The following is a 22,400-nucleotide window of genomic DNA, read 5'->3' as shown; positions in this document are numbered from 1 at the left end:
CAGAGTACCTGGAGAGAACCCACACAATCACGGGGAGAACATGCAAACTCCACGCAGACCCCGGCCAGATGGTGGAATTGAACTCAGGACCTTCTTGCTGTGTGGCAACAGTGCTAACCATTGGTGAATGTATATTTAGTTTTGTTTTTTTTAACAGTAGTATTTAACTTTTTTAGTTTTGTTTAGAGTAGATTTTAAATTTTTGTTTTTAACACCTCACACATGATCTGGCATCAAAGTATTTCCCTGACGTGCACCTAAGCTGCAAACCTGCTTGACCTCTTAGGTCATCTAGATCAAGCTGCCTGGTTATATTCCAGGTTTCCATTAAAACTGTTGGAGAAGCTCATACTTTTTGTGTTCAACAACCTATTAAACCGTGTTAGATGTGCTCCAACAAATCAGTGCTTAAGGGTGTTTAGTTCCTGCTCTTAAGTATTTTACAATTGAAAAACATATTTTAGGTTTAATTAATTTTATTGGACTACTGTTGAGCTGTTTGTTTGTTGTTTGCTCAAGAAAGATGTTAAATCTTTATATAATTTATATAAATCTCCTGTGTTGTAATTCTGGTTACCCATTATCACTGATGAGGCTGTTATTAAAACAAGAAGGTGAGTGTTGATTTATTGGAATAAGACATAACCAAATCAGCCACGGATTACAAATAGTAAAAGACTTGAATGTAGTGGAGTAAAATGTGCAATATAGATGCAAAAGTCCCATTTTTCTAAGGCATGATCCCTGATTATACATTATGCTATGTATCTTCAGTATCCCCCACCATATTACACCTCAACTACCAGTACGAACCATTTAAACAAGGTAGGATGAAGCCATGCTTTCATGTTGTTTAGGTCAAATACTACCTGTATGTCACAAAACAGACTCATCCAACAAGCAATGTTTTTTGTTTTGTTGGGGGAGGGTTCAGTCTTCAGTCCAGTTTTAAAGATCCTGTGTAAATTTTTAGTGGCACCCAGCGTGGTCTTCTGCTGCCAAAGCCCATTTGTGTCAGGGTTATACGTTCAGAGATTATCTTCTGCATACTTTGGTTGTAACGTTCAGTTGTCTGAGTTACTGTTGCCTTCCTATCAGCTTGAAGCAATCTGAATCTGGTCATCCTCATCTGACCTCTAGCATCAACAAGCCTACAGAACTGCCACAGACTGGATATTTTCTTTTTTTTAGACTGCTCTCTATAAACCCTAGAGTTAGTTGAGTGGGAAAATCCCAGCAGATCAGCAGTTTCTGAAATACTCAGAGCAGCCCATCTGGCACCAAGAAGAATGCCACATTGAAAGTCACTAAAATCACTTTTCTTCTTCAGTTTGTTGCTCAATTTGCAGGTTATCTTGACTATGTCTCTGTGCTTAAATGCACTGAGTTGCTGACATGTAATTACATATTTTTTAAGGCGTCATTATTAAGTCCTAGGCAGCACACAGTGGTGCAGTAGTTAGTACTGTTGCCTCACAGCAACGTTCGACTGCACCATCTGGCCAGGGCCTTTCTGTGTAGAGTTTGTACGTCCTGTATTTGTGCGGGTTCTCTGCAAGTACTCCAGCTTCCTCCCACAGCCCAAAGACATGAAATTAGAGGGGTTAGGTTAACTGATAAATTGCCCTTCGGTGTGAACATGAGTGTGAATGGTTGTCTGTCTCTCTGTGTTAGGCCAGCAAATGACTGGCAACCTGTCCAGGGTGTACCCCGCCTCTCGCTCTATAATAGCTGGAATAGGCTCCAGTCCCCCGACAACCCTGACAAGGATAAGTGGAAGAGAACGGATAGATGGATGGATTATTATGTTCTTTGCATCCGCAGGTTAATCAAAACCTGCCAGTGTTTTGGTTAGACTGTAGATTTGAATTTACAACTTCTAAACTATGAAATCTACTACCATTGCATATGAGATCTGTGGCTATTGAAACTTTTAAAGAGCTGTTAAAGAGTTTTTAGTATAGGCTTGCTTTAAACTAGTGGATAATGTTGTTGTTTTAACACTTATATTATATTTTGTATTTGTTTGCTTGCTTTTCTTAAAAGGTGCTATTTAAATACATTTTATATACTTACTTAAAAAGTAATGAAAAGAGTGCTGTAATCTACCCGAGCACAAGAGGGCGCCTTTGAACGCTTTGAAATATTTAAAGCGAAGCGGTTTTAATGATATCAAACGTTCGAACATAAACAAAACCAACAAGAATAAAATTCACTCTGGAGAACATGGTATTCTTTTCTTTAAAAATGACTATAGTACTAAAACCAGATTACTGTAGCTTATTAGTCACTAATTGTTCCAGCTTTAATCCTATAAATAGACTTTTAGCCTACTTCTTATTCATGAACATATGAATATACGCTGAGCATACCTCTGTAGCTACCCTTACTCAAATTTTTAAAAGCAGGACTTAACATCAGGCAAATATTGCAACCTTCATTTACTGACTATAGACTGTTACTATTATACTCACATGTTACTTATTAATAAAGTGAACAAATCACTATTTAAATCCCGTTTCCGCCTAAATGTCCCTTTACTCTGTGAGGAATAAATCACACACACACACAAGCGGGTAATAGAGAGTCCAGGCCTTTAACAAATGCTGTAAGCCTTTTAGTATGTACGATCCCCGGCCCTTCCTCCCCGGCTCGTCCCTCATCTCCTCCCGGTTAAAACGTGACACACTTCAGTGACAGGTCACGTGATGGCCGTAGCGTTGATCCGGAAGGAGGGAGGGATGGAGGGGAGCGGGTTGAGTAGCGGGAGGAAGGGAGAGTAGAAGGGGATTGAAAATGCGTCAGGTCAGCCAGAGAGCGCGTGTAACAGAACGGAAGCTTGTGCGAGGAGGTTTCAAAATAAACATCAAGGAGCTTAAAGAGAGAAAAAAAAAATCACCCATGACTGAAAAATGAAACCAACAAAGAAATGATAAAAACTCTGCAGTTCATCTAATGGTCACTTGAGGCTGGTTCCAAAAGTCAGTCAGTCCCCGAACTCCAATATTAAAATGCCCAACCAAACAGTGTTAAAAGAGCACGTTTGCAGCCTGGTACCAAAAACGAAAAAATAAATAAATAAAAATACCTGGCAGCACGAAGCTATTATGGGTTTATTGGTTTACTGAATTGACTTAATCTATGTTCAGTAATTGTCAATAAAGAATCATTCTGTTCTTCTTCTTCAGACTGAAGAAAACAGATCTTCTTCTGAAAATAAAGGTCAAGTTATTTTCCATAGTGGACCAAATTAAATGACCAAATTTATGCTATAGAACCCAAAAAAACTAAATAAAATCTACTTAAAAACATGTGTACTTAAAAAAAAAAAGACTGGCAGTGGATAGATGCAAGGACCCCAAAAGTTACGCTTTGGTGGAAAATAGATGTTCTATTAGACACAATAAGATGGCTGATCAAATCAACCAGCCATGGCAGTTATTAGTGTTGAAAATATAACTTTAATCTTTACATTTCGACTTCATCCTCAGAATGTTATTTAGACTTTATCCTGAAAATAATATTTTGACTTTTAGATCGAAAGTTAGACTTTATTCTCAAAATGCAGAAGAGGATTAGGGCCAATATGCCAAAATGGCCAGGGTAGAATTCCGAGGAAAAAGGTCCTAGTGGTGATTTTCGACTACACTGAAACTTGTTTTTAGTTTGGAAATCACCACCGGAAGCTGCCCGAGGTAATGGCTATCTTGACTTTGCTTCAGTTCAGCTCGCCTGCATTCCTCCTCTCTCTAAACCCTGGCCGATAGAGACAGAGAAAGAAAGGAGGAGCAGGAGGGGGGCAGATAACACAAATTATTATTCACAACCGTGTTGGATTTTTATGAAACCCGGAGTCGACTCATACGGGACACATCAAGCCACGAAAATTACTCCTGCCAGACGGCTCCTTCGGACGTACAATACCGAGAAAATGCGTATTTTTCTTTACTGAAAAGGGGACTGTGGCGTTGATGAGTCTGTGTAGGACAGCTATCGAAAAGCAGCTTTGGTGAAACAGCCTACAGCGTTTCCACAGCGGATATCTACTTTTTGTCTTTCTTTTTTTAAAATGAGGATTTGCAAGATGGCTGATGACAGCTAGCCCTAACAAGGACAGAAACGCGACGTCCCCTTTAAGATCGGGAGGGTATATTTTTGTATTTTTTTTGTAATTTTTTTAGTTAAATATATAAATATGGCTGCTTCTAAAAATAATGACCATAGGTTATATTAGCAGCGACTGTCCTCGTGTGAAAGCGGAGTGGATGTAGTGTTTATCTGTACCTGTGCTATGGTAGAAAATGGTGAGGTGACGTCTGAGGTAATTTACGCGATTTAATCGAGATAAGGAAGTACATAAATATGTTGTTGGCTGAAGGCTGTAGGGGGGGAAATGGTACAAACCAAAGTAAAATAAAATAAAATGAAGGGGTCCACAGCTGAGAACTAGTAATCTTTGTGTGAGGAGATATTTGATAGATGTTTCTGGCTCTGCAACAGCAGCCCAACATTCCTGCGGATCCTAAAAACCCCTTTGTTTTGTGCGCAAGAGCTGGACTCGACTATTAAAACGATTAACTATGCAGTAAACAGCCTCGATGTGATGGCCCGGGTATGATTTCCTTTTTAATGAGATTATAAGGCCTTTGTTGTCGACTGAAAACTGGTAGAAAAGCTGCGGCCTTGTGTTCAGATATGCGAGCTGTGCCACATAGCAGGCGTTATTCATCAAATGGAAATGTCGCTTTTATGTCAAATTGAAGGGCTGGAGGTACCTGTGTTTTTCCATCTGACCTTTGAAACAGCTTTTTCTGCCTACTGCCAAACCATCGCTGGTTGTATGTATAATTAAATTGCTGGTAGAGGCTACTCGGATACTTATTTATGATTCAGCGGACAAAAGCATTGCGCTGCGTTGTGATTATAGAGGAAATCAAGCGTCCTTGAGATCCCGATAAAACAGGTTCAGCTATTTTTTTTCTCTCTCTCTCTCTCTGTAAAGCTTTCTGTGTGGGAATAGTAATCAGGGTGTGGGCTCCAGCAGTCCTTTCTCGTGCTTTTCATGTTTTCATGCATGGTTTGTTGGTCTGAATTGTCCACAGTCAGTCATAATCCGGCGTTTAAGTGGAAGAGAGCTGTGAAGGTAAGGGCAGAAAAGGATCAAGTGTCTATTCCCGTGCTACACAGAGATTGAGTCTCTCCCTCGTCGTACAGGTAATTGTGTAGATCTTAATTCTCTGTGCCTTGTTTGCATTTCGTGGTTTACCTGTAGCAGACAGGCTGTTGGCTTCCTGCAGCAGGCCTTTAAACAGACACACACAGAAGCTGTGAAGTGAAGGCAGGCCCAGTGCTTGTGTGTATGTGTGAGTGTGTGTGTGATTTAGGGGAAAGGAAAGCACAGTTTACTGTAATCTGCATAACGTCAGCCCCTGTTGCATGTGTTGAAATCACCAAGGTGTTGTCATTTTTGCCTGAAGCCTTCTCTGGTCAGGTTTCTGGAATTTTGCCTTCATGCTGCAGTAATAAGCAATACTCGTCATCTGTCAGGGAGACTCCTCTAATTTGGTCACAAAGGTCGGCCTACACAGACTGATCTTTCAGGGGCGGCATTGGGTCTGGTTTTATCTTCTTTCTTTTTTTCGCGAGACTCAGTTTGAGAGTGTCAGGTTTCCTGTGAGAGAGACAGAGGTCTGAAAGGAGTGGAAACCAGTGTATGCCTGCCTGCACCATGATGGCCTCTGACATGGCTGAGACATGGAGGAACTGTTTTGAGGAGGAGCTTATCTGCCCCATCTGCCTACACGTGTTCTCAGATCCCATCCAGCTGCCCTGCAAGCACAACTTCTGCCGGGGCTGCATCAGCGAGGCCTGGGCCAAAGACTCCTCGCTGGCTCGCTGCCCCGAGTGCAATCATGCTTACACCCAGAAGCCCAGCCTGGAGAAGAACCACAAACTATCCAACATAGTTGAGAAGTACAACGCCCTGAGCGTGGAGAAGGCCACCACGCCGACACTGCAGTGCATTCTCTGCCGCCGGGGTCCCCCACTCCCCGCCGTGAAGGTCTGCCTGCGCTGCAACGCCCCGTGCTGCCAGTCACACGTCCAGACACACCTGCAGCAGCCGTGCTCAGCCCTCGGGCACCTGTTGGTGGAGGCGGAGGCGGTGAAGGCCTGGACCTGCCCCCAGCACGACGAGTACAGGCTGTACCACTGCGAGGCCGAGCAGACGGCTGTGTGTCAGTACTGCTGCTTCGCCCGTTGCCATCCCAGCCACGGCCACGCCGTCACTGATGTGGAGCTGCGACGCAATGACATCAGAGTAAGGGAAAACGAATACAGTGTGCTTACTTTAAACACTTGTTTTTTCCATTTCTTATATGTGCTCAAGTGACTCGAATAAGAACAGGGGAAAGAAAACTACTGACGTCTTGTACGTTACTCAGATTGGTTGATAAGATATTTAAAAGGAAACCAGTAGGAGTATTGAACCTGTGGCTTCAGAGTCATATGCAGCTCTTTCTGCCATCTCCAGTGGCTTCCTGTGGCCAGACCTAGATGATTGTAAACATAGAAATGAATAATAGTTGCTTTATAACAGCCCCGATTCCTTCAGTTGACAATTTTTTTTGTTTGTTTATTTGTTTTGTTGTTAGTAATGATAAAAGCAACTAATTTTTAGTATTTTAGTTCATAAATGCTGTAAGACTTTGAAGAAATTGTAATAGGTTAATTTATACTAAGTGGACATTATAAAGCTAGAATATATTTTGGGGTCAAAAATTACTGGAAAAAAGCACTTTTGCTAGTAAAATCTGTAAAATCTATTTAACTATGATTTTTTTTTTTAAAAATCAGTGGTGTCACATTGGATCGTCTGTCGAATATTTTCTACATTTTGCTGATAGACTACAACAATTAATCAAAAAAATAATCAATAGTTTCAGCCCTACTTACTGCTCTCTGCTCATCAGAGATCAATAAGTGCTGGCTTTTATAACAGCATCACACCATCCTGCAAGCTCATTTTTCATCCACTTTGTAGCTTTCAAGCAAACATCAGCAGAACAAAGAGCATATTTAATGCCTTCCCGTGCCACATTTAAGATCTAAAGTGGAGATTTCTGCTGCCACAATAAGTTGTTGATTGTTTACCTCGTTACACAATCCCGTCTTCAATAACAGAACACTTTCCCATTTTAAGAAATGGTTGCATTTCAAGTGTTTCAGGTCTATCTCGCATTTTTTCAGTGGTGATCCATTCCAGCCTCCGTTCTCATCTGCTGGAATGACAAACAATGTGGTCGAGAGTGGAACAATGAGGGGCCCTCAGAGGGCCTTATCTCCCCAGCACAGGTGCATCCGAGCTCAGGGATCGCCAGTTGTGTGCGGCAGGGGTGGGAGTAGAGACGAGGGGAAGGGGGATTAAAGTGATTCGTCACTTGATTCTGCGGTCTACTTGGGGTTTTTTATTAACCTCTTCCTTTCCTGAGGGGTTGGTGCTTACTGCAGCTCGTTCTAGCGGAGGCTGGGCGAGTTTCCTCGCCTCTGTTCTTTCTTTTGAAGGGGTGGTTGACAGGCGCGTCCAGTCAGAGTGAAAACCAATTCCATCTGACTCATTTAGTTCACCCAACACCCTGTTTAGGTGGCAACCGTGTTATGGTTGGGCATTTTTCCTGCTGGTAATGCTATGACTCAGCTTTACGTATAGTAAATCAGTCACCTGTAGCGCACAAATGACTCTCAGGTGGGCTAAATTTAGAAGTTGTACTGTTAAAATCTGTCATATTTGCATTTTTACTAAAATACACTATTGTGGCCTGATGTTTATTGACCTTTAATCTGTGTCAGTGACCTGAATATGTGAAGAAGGAAACGTCTTACAGGTTAAGAAAAAAACACACAAGCATTCTGTTTAGTTTCATTCGTGGGACCATGCACAAAAACATTAATCCTATAAGAGAAAAGATGCTTTGTACCAGATTTAGCTACAAGCCAATTTACATCCAAGGTTTCTGGGCAGTGACACAAAACATGGCGCTCATTACATGATGTTGGATGATGAAAGGGTTAGCGTGGGTTACCGACGAGAAACAAGATCTGTGGTTTAGATGGGCTTTAGACAAATTCATGGATGTGCAGCATAAAATACACAGTTGAATAACCCATCACACATGAATCTCTAAGGCCTCAGTCACACTGGTCTAAAGACCGGTCAGCAAACCAAAGGCAACCATATGAGGTTTGTTCCCCAACTGGTTGCCAGTTGATTGGTGGTAGTTTTTAGGCGAATTGGGTAACAAAGAGGGTCCTGCAAGCAGATTGCCCCATTAGTAGTCCATAGTTTCCATGGAGCACAGAGTGGTCTGCAAATATTTTTTTTTTTTTTTTTAGTCGTACTACTGCTAGCTGTAAATGAACCAAGTAGATGCTAATTTGTCAGTGATCCCACAGGTGTGATACTCTATTTAGAAATAGCTTCACTAATAATAGGTTAATAGATTGTCAGTCCATTAATCTACAAATTGCATGGAGTGTAAAATATACAGATAAGGTGAAAATACCCACATGGTGGTGGCTTCATATGCTTTATTTTCCTTAGCCAACAGTCCAGAACTACAGGGAAAACCAGTTTAAGTCTTTGAATTCACAAGAGATGGCTCAGCCATTCACCTGCCTTGGCATTTACAAGTACAGGGCTCCCGACACCCACTGCTTGTTGGCTCCTATAATTGTAGAAGGTTTTTTGGAAGGTTTGCATTCAAGCAAGACCTTCAGTAACAACAGATATGATACTAAATATATGAAGGAGCTGGGGTGAAGAAGGGTTGCAAAGCGGCATTTAGATTAGCTGATCTGCCAGGATTGGGGCCGAGTTTGATTGTAAGGCCTGCCGAAACTGGTTCCTGTGCTCATGTTTTTTGGGCCCTCAAACACATTTTAGCCAGATCTAAACAAAAAGATCTCCAGTATAGTCAAATTATTTTTCCTGCCAACTTTCTGTTGACCACGTTTAATTTAATCAAATATAATTGCACATCTTTATTATATAAACGGTCAGAAATGTCTTGGCCCTTACTATAAATGAACAGTTCTGAGCCCGGAAAAAACCCTACAGTAAAAAAAATGCTGCACTAGGTTAGAAGTCAATTACAAACTCTCTTCTTGTTACACTGTAAAATGTCTCACTAGCCGCTTTAAAAATACAGCATCAACCAGACTTTAACCTCATTAAAAATTTATATTTTATGAAATAAAAGAGCAGAAGCTGTCTCTGAATAAATAGACCACGAGGTAAATTGTATCTCATCTGGGTGGTTGACCATGTTTTTAAGATGATGCAAACAGGAAAAAAAAAATCTAATGTCACTGAGCTCATTCACAGCCCCAGTCCATAAATATTTTAGATATTTGTCTACATGTATTAACTACTAGCAGATCCTCCATGTTGAATGTGATTTAAGGCTTGCAGAGAGGAACCACCCCTCCCTTTCACACATACACACAACCCTACAGGCCCCACCCTGCTCTTCACCTCCATCAGTCCCCCTCCAACAAATTCACCTCCCTAACACCATCCACCAGTCACTCCCGGTGAGGACCGACCTTCCCTCTGGCCCCGTTCTCCTGCTCTGGTGGTTCTGATGGAAAAGACACTGTGGTGAAATGACAACTAAAAAGCCCCCTCCCCTCTTCAATACCCCCTGTTTCCTCCCTCCCTTCCTCCCTGAGAGGTTCTCTGCAAAGCCTCAGCTTCTTCGACCCTGTTTTTCCCCCTCTGGCTTCTGCTCAGAGCCTAACTCAATCAGTCAGCACAACCAGGTCACCGTCCTGGATCTAACCATGCCAACTGTGTGTGTGTGTGTGTGTGTGTGTGTGTGTGTGTGTGTGTGTGTGTGTGTGTGTGTGTGTGTGTGTGTGTGAGAGAGAGAGAGAGAGAGAGAGAGAGAGATATCTAGGGCAGCAATTCCCAACCATGTGCTGCTGAGGCCCAGGAGGTTTTCATTCCTATCAGCCTCTACAGCAGCTGATCACTAATGATAAAAGCAGCTGCTGTTGGCTAGAATGACTGCGCAGTGACGATGATGATTGTGGTGGTTGTATGTGAATAAACCTTCAGCCTGAGGAAAAACAAATGATTAATGGCATGCCAAGCTAATGACAGACTCATCCTTTAATTAAGGCTGTCTGACTGTTGAATACTGAAAGTTATTCATGCTCACCAGAGGATGAATCCTAAGCATTATGGTGACCACCATGAGGTTTGCTAATCCTTGGGTGCATACACATTTTAGGTTGAATGTCATTCATTTGGTGATCATTTAATACCTTAAAGTCTCTTTAGACATGCTTTTATCCTAGTCCCGTCCCCAATTTGGTTGTATTTGTTATTTCTCTCTTTATGCTGTACCTCAAAGCATTTTTTTATTAACCAGTCTTATATTAAACATATATTTGCTTATTTATTCATGGATGGCACTCACAAATGTATGAGCTAAGCACTATCATCCCAAATTGTTGTCTGATGAGCCAATCAGAAAATGAGATTATGTCTACAGATATCATTTCCCAGTTATTCAAATTTTATTTTATTATTTTTTTAGGTTTAGAGATTGTGTCATAGTAAGTTGGTAGACAAAAAAAAGCAAAGTGATAATTTTAATCCCACTGAAAAAAGTTACAAAGTAATAAAGAATAAGGGGGGGGGGTGTATATATGCTGAAAATGGGTTACTTTAGGCTGTTGCCCAGTGGTTGCTCGGCACAGTGCATAATACACTTTTTATGCATATCCATGACTTGTTCTTCCAATGAATTTTAAGTGATGTGTAACAGGTTCTAGATGCATAGCCCATTGCTACACATCATGATATCAGATATATAAGAACCTCCAGAGGCCTAAGATTTACCCCTGAGCCAGGGTTAGTTGCTCAACTCTTGATGGTAGGAGAATTTGAAGGACAACGTAACACAGACTCATTTAGTGTGTTACTGACGTCCATTGGTATCATTATTAGATTACACTGCTAATTTTAGTACTAATTAACAAATGTTAGCTTATGGGGTGCAATGTGTGCAGGGTGGCGGCCAGGGGCAGAGACCCTGGTGGACTGATCCCAGCTACCGAGTCTAGCGATTGGGACATGGAATGTCACCTGTCTGATGGGGAAGGAGCCTGAGCTAGTGCGTGAGGTTGAGAGGTATTGGCTAGCTATAGTCAGGGTCACCTCAACACATGGCTTGGGCTTTGAAAAAAATGGATTGTCGGGCAGTGGAGGGAATACTTTGAGGGCCTTATCCCACTGCCAGATCTTCCGTAGAGGAAGAAGAGTCTGGGGACAAGGGGGTGGAGTCACTGAGGCAGTTAAACAGGGCCCATGGGATAGATGAGGTTTGCCCCGAGTTCCTGATGGCTCTGGATGTTGTAGGGTTATCTTAGTTGACACGCCTCTACAATATTGCATGGCAATCAGGGGTAGTGCGTCTGAATTGGCAAACTGGAGATGGTGGTTCCCATCTTGATGAAGGGGCAATAGAGTGTGTGCTCCAAATATAGGGGGATCACACTCCTCAGCCTCCCTGGTAAAGTCTATGCCAGTGTGCTGGAAAGCAGAGTTTGTCAGAAAGTCAAACGTCAGATAAAGTTGGAACAATGCAGTTTTCGTACCGATCACGGAACAGTGGACCACCTCTTTACCCTCTCGAGAATACTTCAGGGTGCATGGGAGTTTGCCCAACCAGTCTACATGTGTCCAATTGGGTGGTCTCAGAATCTTATCTCTCCTTTTTGCAGATGACGTGGTTCTGTTGGCTTCATCCAGTGGTGGCCTCTAACTCACACTGGAGCAGTTTGCAGCTGAGTGTGAAGCAGCTGGACTGAGAATCAGCTCCTCAAAGTCTGAGGCCACGGTCCTCAGCTGATAAAGGGTGCAGTACCCACTCCATTTCTGCCCTAAGTGGAGACGTTCAAGTATCTCGGGGTATTGTTCGTTAGTTACGTGAGCAAGTGCGCGACAGACGGATTGCTGCTGTGGCATGAGTCGTGTGAATGCTGTGTCAGTCCGTCGCGGTGAAAGAAGAGCTGAGTGTAAAAGCGAAGCTCCTGATCTACTGGTCAATCTGTACCCCTACCCGCACCTATGGTCGCCGAAAAGTGCCTGGCCTGTCTCATAGAGATGGGGTAAGAAGTTCAGCCATCCCATAAGGGCTCTTAGTAGAGCCACTAGCCACATCGAAAGGACCTAGTTGAGGTGATTTGGCTGTCTGGTCAAAGGTACTTTTATTGTCCCCAATGGGAAATTGATTTGCAGCATATCCACACATTAAACAACACATACATTTAAAAACACAAAAAAGAAAATCTGACGAGGATCCGAGGTGTTCCGGGCATGTCCCACTGGGAGGAGGCCCCAGGTCAGATTATATCTCTCGGCTGGCCTGGGAATGGCTTGGTGTTCCCCAGGACAAGCTGGAGGAGGAGGGTGGTCTGGGATTCTCTGCTTAGGCTGCTGCCCCCACGATCCAGCCCCAGATAAGCGGAAGAAAATGGGTGGATGGCTTTTGGAGATGCACAGATCTATCAGCTTAAGCCCATATCATCCAATAGTATGTCATTTACTGATTTCACAATCTGATGTTTTTTTGTTGTTTTACATCAGTTTTATGCTAATCTAAGAGATAACATGATAAACTCTTAATAAGCCTCTTTGCACTGTGATGTTAGATTTCATAAAGGAAGATTTATTTTTATTTATTTATTTTTTTACATAATAAACAAAAAAATAAATAAATAAAATAATGGCATCAGCAAAACTAAACTGTTCAAATTTCAAACTCCGTATGTTCAAAATTTATATGTTGAACATCTTGGGCTAAAATTTTACAGCTGGCGGATGCCACATTCATTGTTAAATCATTAAACTTTTTTCATCTGCTCTTTTATTTCTGATTTTTCTTTTATTCATAAAATGCTACAGCAAATGAATCTGTTTTTATTTTAGTACAGTTTTACACTGGATGCCCTTCCCAACACAATCCTCCCATTAATCAGAGGTTTGGGATCGGCACTAGAAAAGCACTAGCTTATGACCCCCTAAGGCAGGGGTGTCAAACTCCAGTCCTCGAGGGCCTGTATCCTGCTTGTTTTTGAGATATCCCTGCCCTACCTGCTGCTGATTACCTGGATCAGGTGTGCTTTTGCCAATAAGAAGCTACAAGGGCAGGCTAGTTGGAAAACAAGCAGGACAGTGGCCCTCAAGGCCTAGAGTTTGACACCTGTGCCCTAAAATTATGGTTTCAAATTGGGGATCTTTAATATGTAAGGGCAACGTGTCAACCACTACACTATGGAGCCAAAAGTGAAAATTTGCTGGTTAATCCTCCTTAAATATGAGTATTTGCAAATTTTGGTGGTTAATTGGGGGAAATCTTTGGCTTTATTCTCTTACTAGGTTGAACCACCTTGGGCAAGATTTAACCTATTTATGAATAATTTATAGACTTAAAAAAAATTCTACTATTGAAATTCATTTGATTTTACTTACACATTTTTAACACTAATGAGTAAAAGTTGAATGCACAAATGCATCGTGAACTATCGCCAGTAAGCAGGACAACATTTACCAACATTAATGCCATGTATTTATTTTTATTCAGAGATGGTGTGGTGAAAAGCTTAAACACTAGCAGTACTTTAATTTTCTCAGACAGAAAATGACGATTCAAAACAAGAACAGAAAAATGTCGGTCAAATTGCTCTTTTAAACACAGGTGTCAGCCCTGAATTTCACAAACCTGTGCCCCCCTGGTCACACAGTTCACTAAATGATCGACTTGCCAAACAATACACCTGCATAGGATAACTATTCTAGCATTGTCATTGCGAGCATGTTGGCATGTAGCTGAAACCGGCACTTAGCACACCTGACCAAGAAGCAAAAAGGGCTGTAGCCATGTCAGCACCATCTTATCAATACGCTCCATTAAATGTTGAGTGAGGGTTATTTATATTTCCCATTAAATATTAGCAACACGAAGGGATCATCAAATCTGTGTCAATGGCATTCCCGCTATCCAAAATTTATGCAAAGGATTGTTGGTCTCGCACGGAGCCATTTATTCCTTCTTTTCTGTAAATTTTGGCCACAAGCTGAGCCGGATAAAACTCAGCTCGGCCTTTATTTCTTCACATGCCATCATCTTCATCATCATCATCATCATCCCAGAAAAAACAGACGCTGTTGCCACAACATTGCCATAGCTCGCAGAGCAGCCTCCTCTGTTTGAGTGTGTGTCTTTTAGAAAGAAAAGGCAGAATAGAGGAAGAGGAGTTGCACCAAGGGGAGAGCGAAGCTGCCGGAGCTTTTTCTGCCCATTTATCTATCTCTGCTCGCTGCCCCCGGCTCCCCCAACATTAGTCTTCACTCGCTAATGCAAACACAAAATAGCTGCTGGTTGCTATGACTGCATCCCCCTCCTTCCTCCCCCACAGGGATTGTGTGTTCGATGGAGACTAAATTAGCCCACTCCCGGATCCTAATATCTCAGGCTTGGGGAGGGGATGCTAGTAGCTGACCGAGGTCACAAGTTTCCAAGGCCACAAGGCGTTCTTTATTTATTTTCTGTCCTTCTCACCTCACAGCAAAACCTGTTAAGACAGCAGGAACGCGTGGAGGAGCGAGTGCAGGAGATTGAGGAACAGCTTTGCAAACTCGACTCAGACAAGTGTGTGGTGGAGGTATGTTTTTGCACGTCACTCCGTGGGCGCGTTTTCTCTTTTATGGCTCTATAAAATCTTTAGGAAATTTTGATTGGTGTGTGTGTGTGTGTGTGTGTTTATTTTACAGGACAGGGTATGTGAGCTGAAAGAGGAGGTGCGCCTGCAGTACCAGCGGATGCACCAGCTCCTGGAGGAGGATCTCGGTCGGACACTGGAGGCTCTGGATCGGGCTCAGGCTCGGTTTTGTCAGGAGAACGCAGCCCAGGTTTTAGCTCTCGGGGAGCAGCGCCACGAGGCCCAGAAGCTGCTGAGCTCCATCCAGACTGCCTTCGGGAAGGCGGAGGAGCTGAGCTTCATGAAAAACACCAAGCCTGTTAAAATCCTCACAGACAGGTGAGCAAACGGTCTTCATACAATGATTTTTATTTATTGAATTATTTTGGAGATGTTTCCAAGCAAACACCTTATCATGAACCCCGTCTCCTCGCACTTGTTGCAGATCTCAGGCATGTGTGGGCAGCAGTCTCCCTCCTTACAAAGTTGGGAATCTCAACTCTAAACTTTTCCTTTCTGAGATCTCAAAAAGAGAGAAGAGCTTGAAAAGAACACTTGAAGGTGAGAAAATGAAATACACCTGTTAGCTTTTAATGCAGGGCACGACCGTCATGGAAGTGTTTTTCTTTTAATTACCACTTACCTCTTCTCATTTCGCACTTTCTCTCTCTCGTCTCGTAGCTCCCCTCACCCCTCCCTCGACCTTCCTGCAGTCTGTTCCCGCCTATCCCAGCGGTCAGAGCTCTGGCTCTGGTGCAGAGAAACGGAAACATTCCACTGCTTTCCCAGAGGGAAATGGGAACGGCGGAAAAAATGCCGCACCGGGTTTCAAAGACTCGTCCTCCTCTTCCTCATCTTCTTCCTCGTCGTTAGCCAAACAGCCCTACCTGGGGTCCAGCTCTGCCTCTGGAGAAGGCCAGTCCACCAATCAGCAGGCTCTCGGACCCTGTGGCCCGCCTCACATCAGCGAGAGCGGCGGGACGGGAAGCGGGAGTGGCTCGTTGACTAATCACCATTCAGGCTCTGTATTCGGCTCCTCTCACTTCCCTCCTGGAGGCAGCAGTTCCTCGCACTCCTCCCAGCAGGCAGTGCTCCCTCAGTATGGCGGTCGCAAGATTCTGGTGTGCACGATGGATAACTGCTACTGCTCTGGAGTGCCCTCTGTGTCAGGCCACCGCAGCCACCCTCCGTATCCACGCTCGGGCTCTTTTCCCTGGGTCAGTGCCCAGGACTACCCCCCTCCTCCTGGCCTGGCTTCCGGAGGTCCGTCCATGCAGGGCTTGGCAGTGAGGGACTGGATAGACGCCTCACAGACACACAGACATGCAGATTTCTACGGGCTGTATGGGCAGCCCTCTACAAAGCACTACGTCACCAGTTAACAGAGCAAACACACACACACACACAGATATAGAGACAGGCACCAAAATAGCACACCTTTACAGACTTACTAACGGGAATAGACACAATACAATTATACTATACACATATTAAAATAATTGTTTATATCTACACACATACGTGCACACACATTCGGGGGCAGGGTTGATCTCTTTGTTTTTATTTTCTTCCTTTCTTTAATTTTGGTCCGTGTTTTCATGTAGTGTATTATACGTAAAATGCATAAACAGGCTGGTGAAAGTCAGCTCAGCATTTTACACAGAAACAAGGAAGAGAAGCCTGAAGAGGAGACGAGGAGATGCATCTTTTTTTATTTATAGAGTAGGAGATGGATTGGTAGGAAATTAACTTTTAGTAGAGAATCTTCTCATGCTTCTTCAAGGCTTCTCACTGAGGCTAAAGGGAAAAGAGATTATACCGTGCAGTGTTGAGCTTTCCACGTTCAGCTCATGTTTCTCTGATATAATCACCCCTCCAGTTGTACTGAGGTCAATTGCCTTATGTTATTAGCAAACATATTTTTCTCCGCATAGCTGACTTTGTTTGACAGATCCTTTAAAAAGGGACTGCGGTCCCTGCGTGTCCGTTTTATTTTTATTGTCATGGCACTTCTTCCTTTCTTTGCTGAGTTCAGGGATGGATCGTACAGCTTGAACACAAAAAGCTCTTCCATGGAACACCCACAATGCACTTGTGGACGCCTTGCTATGCCTGGACTACAGATGCTGACCCACAGAGGGACAATAGAGCAGCGTCTAAAGGGCCGGCTGACCCCAGCCCTCTGCATTTTTGAGAATTCGGCCCGCATCCTTAGCACTCCCTTCCTGCTGCCACAGGACAGAAAATATTACAGACTGTTTCCATTTAGTGATGAATGACTTTGTGTTATTTGGTACACTTGTACGTTTAACGCTTGCCTACAGAGACTCTACTATTTTAGAGAAAAGGGCAAGACTGGGGAGACCAAACTAATCAGGCATCTGGACGATCTGATGATGCTGTAATTGTACTTCCTGCAGGGCAAAGATGTCACTTCCTCTCAATAAGCACACAAGCTCTTGGCTTCCTGTTTGCAGCTGAAAGCATGCAAGGAAGAGGTTTAGTTTGTTGTTTGTTTTTCTAAAAGCACTCAGATGAAGAACAATGGGGGAGAAGAAACTGTATGCTGTTTTAAAATGAGTGTACGAAAGAAACGAAGGGTGGGAGGAGCTTCTTTTTTTTTCATGAACTTTTTCTAAAAGACTGGACTGCAAGATGTAAGCAATGGTTCATCATCCTTAAAAGTAGCTGTTACAACAGCCACGATAAAGAGAGAGGAAAAAAAAAAAACCTAAAAGTATCTTTTTTTGTAAATATTTTGTGAAATGGAAAAATTACAGACGTGATTTGGAGAAAGGATCCAAATAAACAAGTTTAAACCAGTCTCTGCTGTCAACTGTGTATGTGCGAAACATCTCATGTTTAAAGGATAAGGTTGGTGATATTCTATATTTTTGTTACTGTAAATAAATCCCATAAAAAGACAAAAAACAGCTGTGTGTTAGTATTCAAATACGTTTCCACTTCCCCGTCATGTCCATACATAGCAGCAGCTTGTTTACTCCAACTAGAGATGTAACAAATTTATGCATTAGTTTATTTAAAAACTCTTATTTTCAATCTGGCCGTTATAAAAATTCAACAAAACTGTCGTGAAAGTGCTTTTGTACACTTGTAGAGGCAGTTAGGATGTTTTTTTTATCCTAACAGCTAGCTAAAGCGAGATTAATATAGCAAATGATTCACCTGCCCAGGGTTTACTAAACTTGCAAGAAATTGTTAGCACCTGCAATTAAATATATATAATATTTATTTTGGCTGGGAAAATGTTTGGATCTATTTATTTAAAGTTCATACATAGATACATAGAAATACAGTATATAAAACAAAAACAGTCTGTTTTAATATCCAGACAATATTTGGTCTGACCGCCTTTATTCTTCAACATAGTTTGAACTCTCTTAGGCAGCTTTCTTGTCATTTAAATATCCATCAGGAATCGTTCTCTAGGCTTCTTGAAGGGCATTCAAAGCTCTTCCTTGGATGTTGGCTGCCTGTGTTACGCACTCTGTCAAAATGATCCCGCACTGTTTCAGTAATGTTGACGTCCGGGGAGGTCAATCCATGACTGATTTTGTTCCGTTGTATGGCCTTCTATCCTAGCCTAGCATTGTATTTGGGATCATTGTGATGCTGAAAAATGAAGCTGTTGCTAATCAGATGCTTTCCAGTTGGTATTGCATGTTGGATAAAAATCTGACTTCATACTGCCATTAATTTTTACAAGATCTCGAACACCACTGGTTGACATGCAGCTCCAAACCATGACAGTGCCTTCACTGTATTTTACTGTAGGACCTCTCTCCTGAACTCTTCCATACACATTGAAGACCTTTTGATTTTCAGTTCTTGTGTAATTTGACACACTTCAGTCTGTTTCCCTTCCTTAAGAATGGCTTCTTGACAGCCACCCTTCCACTGACACCATTTCTGACGAGGCTTCATTGAGCAGTTGATGAAGGTGCAAATGCATTTCTTAGTTTCTGTGTCAACTTTGCTAAGTGTTAGGTAGCTTAACAAACAAAAAGCATTTTTTCTGAAAATGGTAAGGTACAAAGAAAAATTCTGAAAGCTCAGGGAGCCTTTCCTCAAGACCACTTTCAAAATTTGCACGAGGTCTGGCTCTTTGCATAGAGTTTTTCATCTTCCTCTCTGGTACACAGTAAAATCACACACTAGCTTTAGCTGAGCTTTCCCGAGACTAACGCCTTCATCCTTTTAAAAATCGTGGGGGGCAATTTCATAGCACTAAAGGGCTGCCATATTTAAGTTTGTACTACTTTAATTAAGGGTCCAGTTTACAGCGTAGTTCAGAAGAGGACCCAAAGTTTTCCAGATGTGGTGGATACTTATTTTATTTACACTTTGCTTTGATTTATTTATTTTAATTATTTAAAAATTAAGCTGAGTCATAGATCTGGGTTTCCACTGTTGTGTGTGAGAAAAGGTGTCCGTGTCATCAGCGTTGCGTAACAGTTCTTCGACACCATTAGATGTGAAATACCACATTGACTCATGGTGCCAAATATTTCTTTCAGGGAGCCAACTCTGGGTTTTGGGCCTTGAGTTAAAGAATATTTCAAGCCATGTTACATGTGACCTAAACAAATATGAAAATCTTTCGTCAACCAAAGTCTGTTGTCAAGTACAAAGAAGTTCAAATTGACTGTATAGCCTAAAAGAGCAGCAAAATAGATGACCTCATAAAGACAATGCTTATTGGAAGCACGAATTCTTTGATGGTTTTGCTATTTTGTGGATTGTATTTCTCATAAAATTTTCCACTGGCATTTTGTGCAGTTTTGCAAACACAGCTACCCCTAAACAGTCATCTGCATACTCAACCATTCAACCTTAAAACAAACTGACATCCTCCCACCTATACCCTTAACATTACACAATCTCTGCTCCAACAGACCTCCCCCAAAAAAAACCTAATCAGTCCACCTTGTATCGGTTTTATATATAATCTATTAGTGTACTTATCTGTCTTAATGGACGTGTCAGTAAAGGAAAAACCCATTTAAACAGAACTTAACAACTATCTCTGTGTCCACTGAGTACAAAACGGCTCATGAGTATGTGTGGGTGGAGGCCTGCAGAGAGAAAACAGGATGGAGAAAACGAGTCTTGAGATGACTAGACGCGCGAGACAGAGATGCAGAGAGAGTGTGTGTGTCTTTGAGTGAGTGCATGTGTGCGTTCCCCTCAGCCCGATTAAGCTGTTGCATTACTGCTTTCCACTACCCAGCACTTTGAGCCTCAATCCCATTCACACAGCAGAGATGATCCACCTGTGTCTTAGAAAAACAGTGAGTGCAGAGCGGAAAGAAGGAAAGAAAATTTTGAATATTTCAGTTATGAAGATCACATGATTCGATTGAAAGTTACTCAAAGGAGTAGACTGACGCTAATAATTTCCTAGATGAGGACACTTCCATCAATAAAGTTATCTTTGTTTAGCATATAGACTGTAAACAAAGGGTAGTTTAGTTTCACTACTTTACATGTTTTCAATGTTAATCCAGCAACTGGCCACACTTTATATTAATTCTGGCATCAAATTATATCACAGGCAGTTACAGATCTACGTTGCTGCTAGCGAACTCGCAACAGCATTAACTGATAACTCCACAGGACTGTAACGTATAAAATAAAAAGCTACAGGCTAGTTTAAACCTCTGGGTGTTGTTGTGGCAGCTACAATGATCTTTTATGTAGAGTTTACGAATGAGACATCTGCAGAGGTGCTGGTTTTGGCTGATTTTGTTGTTCTGGACTAAATGCTTCTTTCTTCTAGGCTCTGTGCTAAGCTGCAGTAGTGGTCAGAAGTTTACATACACTCAATCAGGAGCATGAATGCCATGGTAATTTTGGTCTTTTAATGATTTCTTTGAACTCTTCTATTTTCCAGGGTAGAATGATTAAAATGCATACATCTTTAACTACATTAAAGAAACAAAAATTGGGTGCACAAGTTTGGATTTATTCAGAATTTCTCTAATCCACATACATATAGGTTCAAATATATACATACATTTAAATCTAATAAGAGGAGCTAAAAGTTCTCTAATTTCTTTTAACTTGACAGTGTCATGGGCAGTTTAAAAGCACAAAAAAGAATTTATTTGACAGAACTTGTTGGATTGTTAGAACAATGGGACAGTCCAAAAAGCCGAGGTAGATTTAAGAAAGAGAAATTCAGATTTACAGTTGGGAAGTTCTCTTTGAGCTATTTGTCCACAATGTTTTGAGGATTTAAGATGAGGTTTTTCAAACTGTCAAGCATGGTGGTGGTAGCCTCGTGCTCTGGGGCTGTTTTACTGCCAGGGTTACTCGTAAATTGCACAAGGTGGATGGAGTAATGAAGGAGAACTACCAAAGTCTTCAGCTCCACCTGAAATGAACAGCTAGACACTTGAAACTTGGACACAATTGGGTGTCAACAGCAGGACATTTGTCTCAAATACAGCCCTCACCTCAACTCTATTACAAATTTGTTAATTACACTTAAAGTCCGGCCAGGAAACCAACTTATATCTGCCAAGAACTGTCAGACGTCCAATCACGAGTATGCCTGAAGGCTGTCAGTAGCTACCAAAAGTGTCTGGCCCAGGTGCAGCCTGCTAAAGGAAATTAAATGTTAGTGGAGGTGTCTATATTTGAACCTGTATGCACACTTTTGACTCTTTGTGGATTAGAGAAAATCCAAAATAAATTCAAATGTGCACACAATTCTTATTTTAAAAAGTCATTATGTATCCGGTACAAGACAAAGAACAGCTCAAAGAAATCCCGAACATTATGAGTGTCATGGAAACATCATGACCACGACTGCACATTCATTTTTAATGTGACTGAATTGCATATTTGAACTTTACATGACTGACTGTAACTGCATGTGTCAGTTCACAGAAGGAGTAGTTTTACTGCAATGTTTCCAAACAGAAAATGAGAACAGTGGACATAAGGTGCAAGTTACCTGGTAAGATTGTGGTCGTTAACCACTTGGTTCTACTTTCAGTCCGTTGTGATGAGAACTGAATATGTGACCAAGTTTGAAACACCAAGGAACTACTGACAGCATTTTTGTTTATCAAGCAATTTAAATATGTAGCCTACAGATACTTAATGATGTGAAAGTGAAAATTTAAACATGCCCTGGCTACGTTAGAAATGAAGGTTTCTTTTTATTCATTATGAGAGAGCTGTGAGCTGTAAAGTCTTGCATCAGTTGCAACAAGGTGCCTGCAGGTCCTGTTGGCTTCCTCAAAAGTTTACCCCATGCCATGCTACTGTGTATGAGTGGCACCAGTCTTATTCATAAAACAACTAAAGCTACAAAATCAACATCACGTTGAGGTTGTTTTGTCAACTACAGCTTCCAAGGTAAAGAATAAACCTACATTTTGAACTCTCTTCACAGTTTTATGAGATATTTACTCAGTTTCAATGTCTGAATGCCATTTCTTTCCCTCCAGCAGCAGTCAGCGGTTAACATACACGTAAAAACAAACATTTTAAATCACATTGCTTCTTGCTCCACCCTCGTCTTCCTCCCACTTCTTCTCCCTTTCAAGCTTAAGCAGAGGTCTGATGTGCTGCTTCTTTTTCTCACGTCAGCAAACCTC

At 41.9% G+C, this 22,400-nt stretch overlaps 1 protein-coding gene across 1 annotated transcript; it reads left to right on the top strand.

Moving 5' to 3' along the window:
• Nucleotides 1-3,705: 3,705 nt before the first annotated feature.
• Nucleotides 3,706-17,700, top strand: trim8b (tripartite motif containing 8b). The gene is made up of 5 exons (XM_085285042.1): nucleotides 3,706-6,319; nucleotides 14,638-14,733; nucleotides 14,843-15,108; nucleotides 15,215-15,330; nucleotides 15,451-17,700. Exons 1-5 carry the CDS (start codon nucleotides 5,714-5,716, stop codon nucleotides 16,149-16,151), a joined length of 1,785 nt encoding a protein of 594 aa, XP_085141168.1. The 5' UTR covers nucleotides 3,706-5,713; the 3' UTR covers nucleotides 16,152-17,700.
• The last annotated feature ends 4,700 nt before the right edge of the window (nucleotides 17,701-22,400 follow it).

Source organism: Mchenga conophoros, linkage group LG8 (assembly GCF_057382185.1).
Source record: "Mchenga conophoros isolate Kocher_MC1m ecotype Shallow Benthic linkage group LG8, M_conophoros_male_GT1.1, whole genome shotgun sequence".
Classification (NCBI taxonomy): domain Eukaryota; kingdom Metazoa; phylum Chordata; class Actinopteri; order Cichliformes; family Cichlidae; genus Mchenga; species Mchenga conophoros.
Note: the sequence above shows the minus strand (reverse complement) of the source record. Positions and strands in the feature narration are given on the sequence as shown.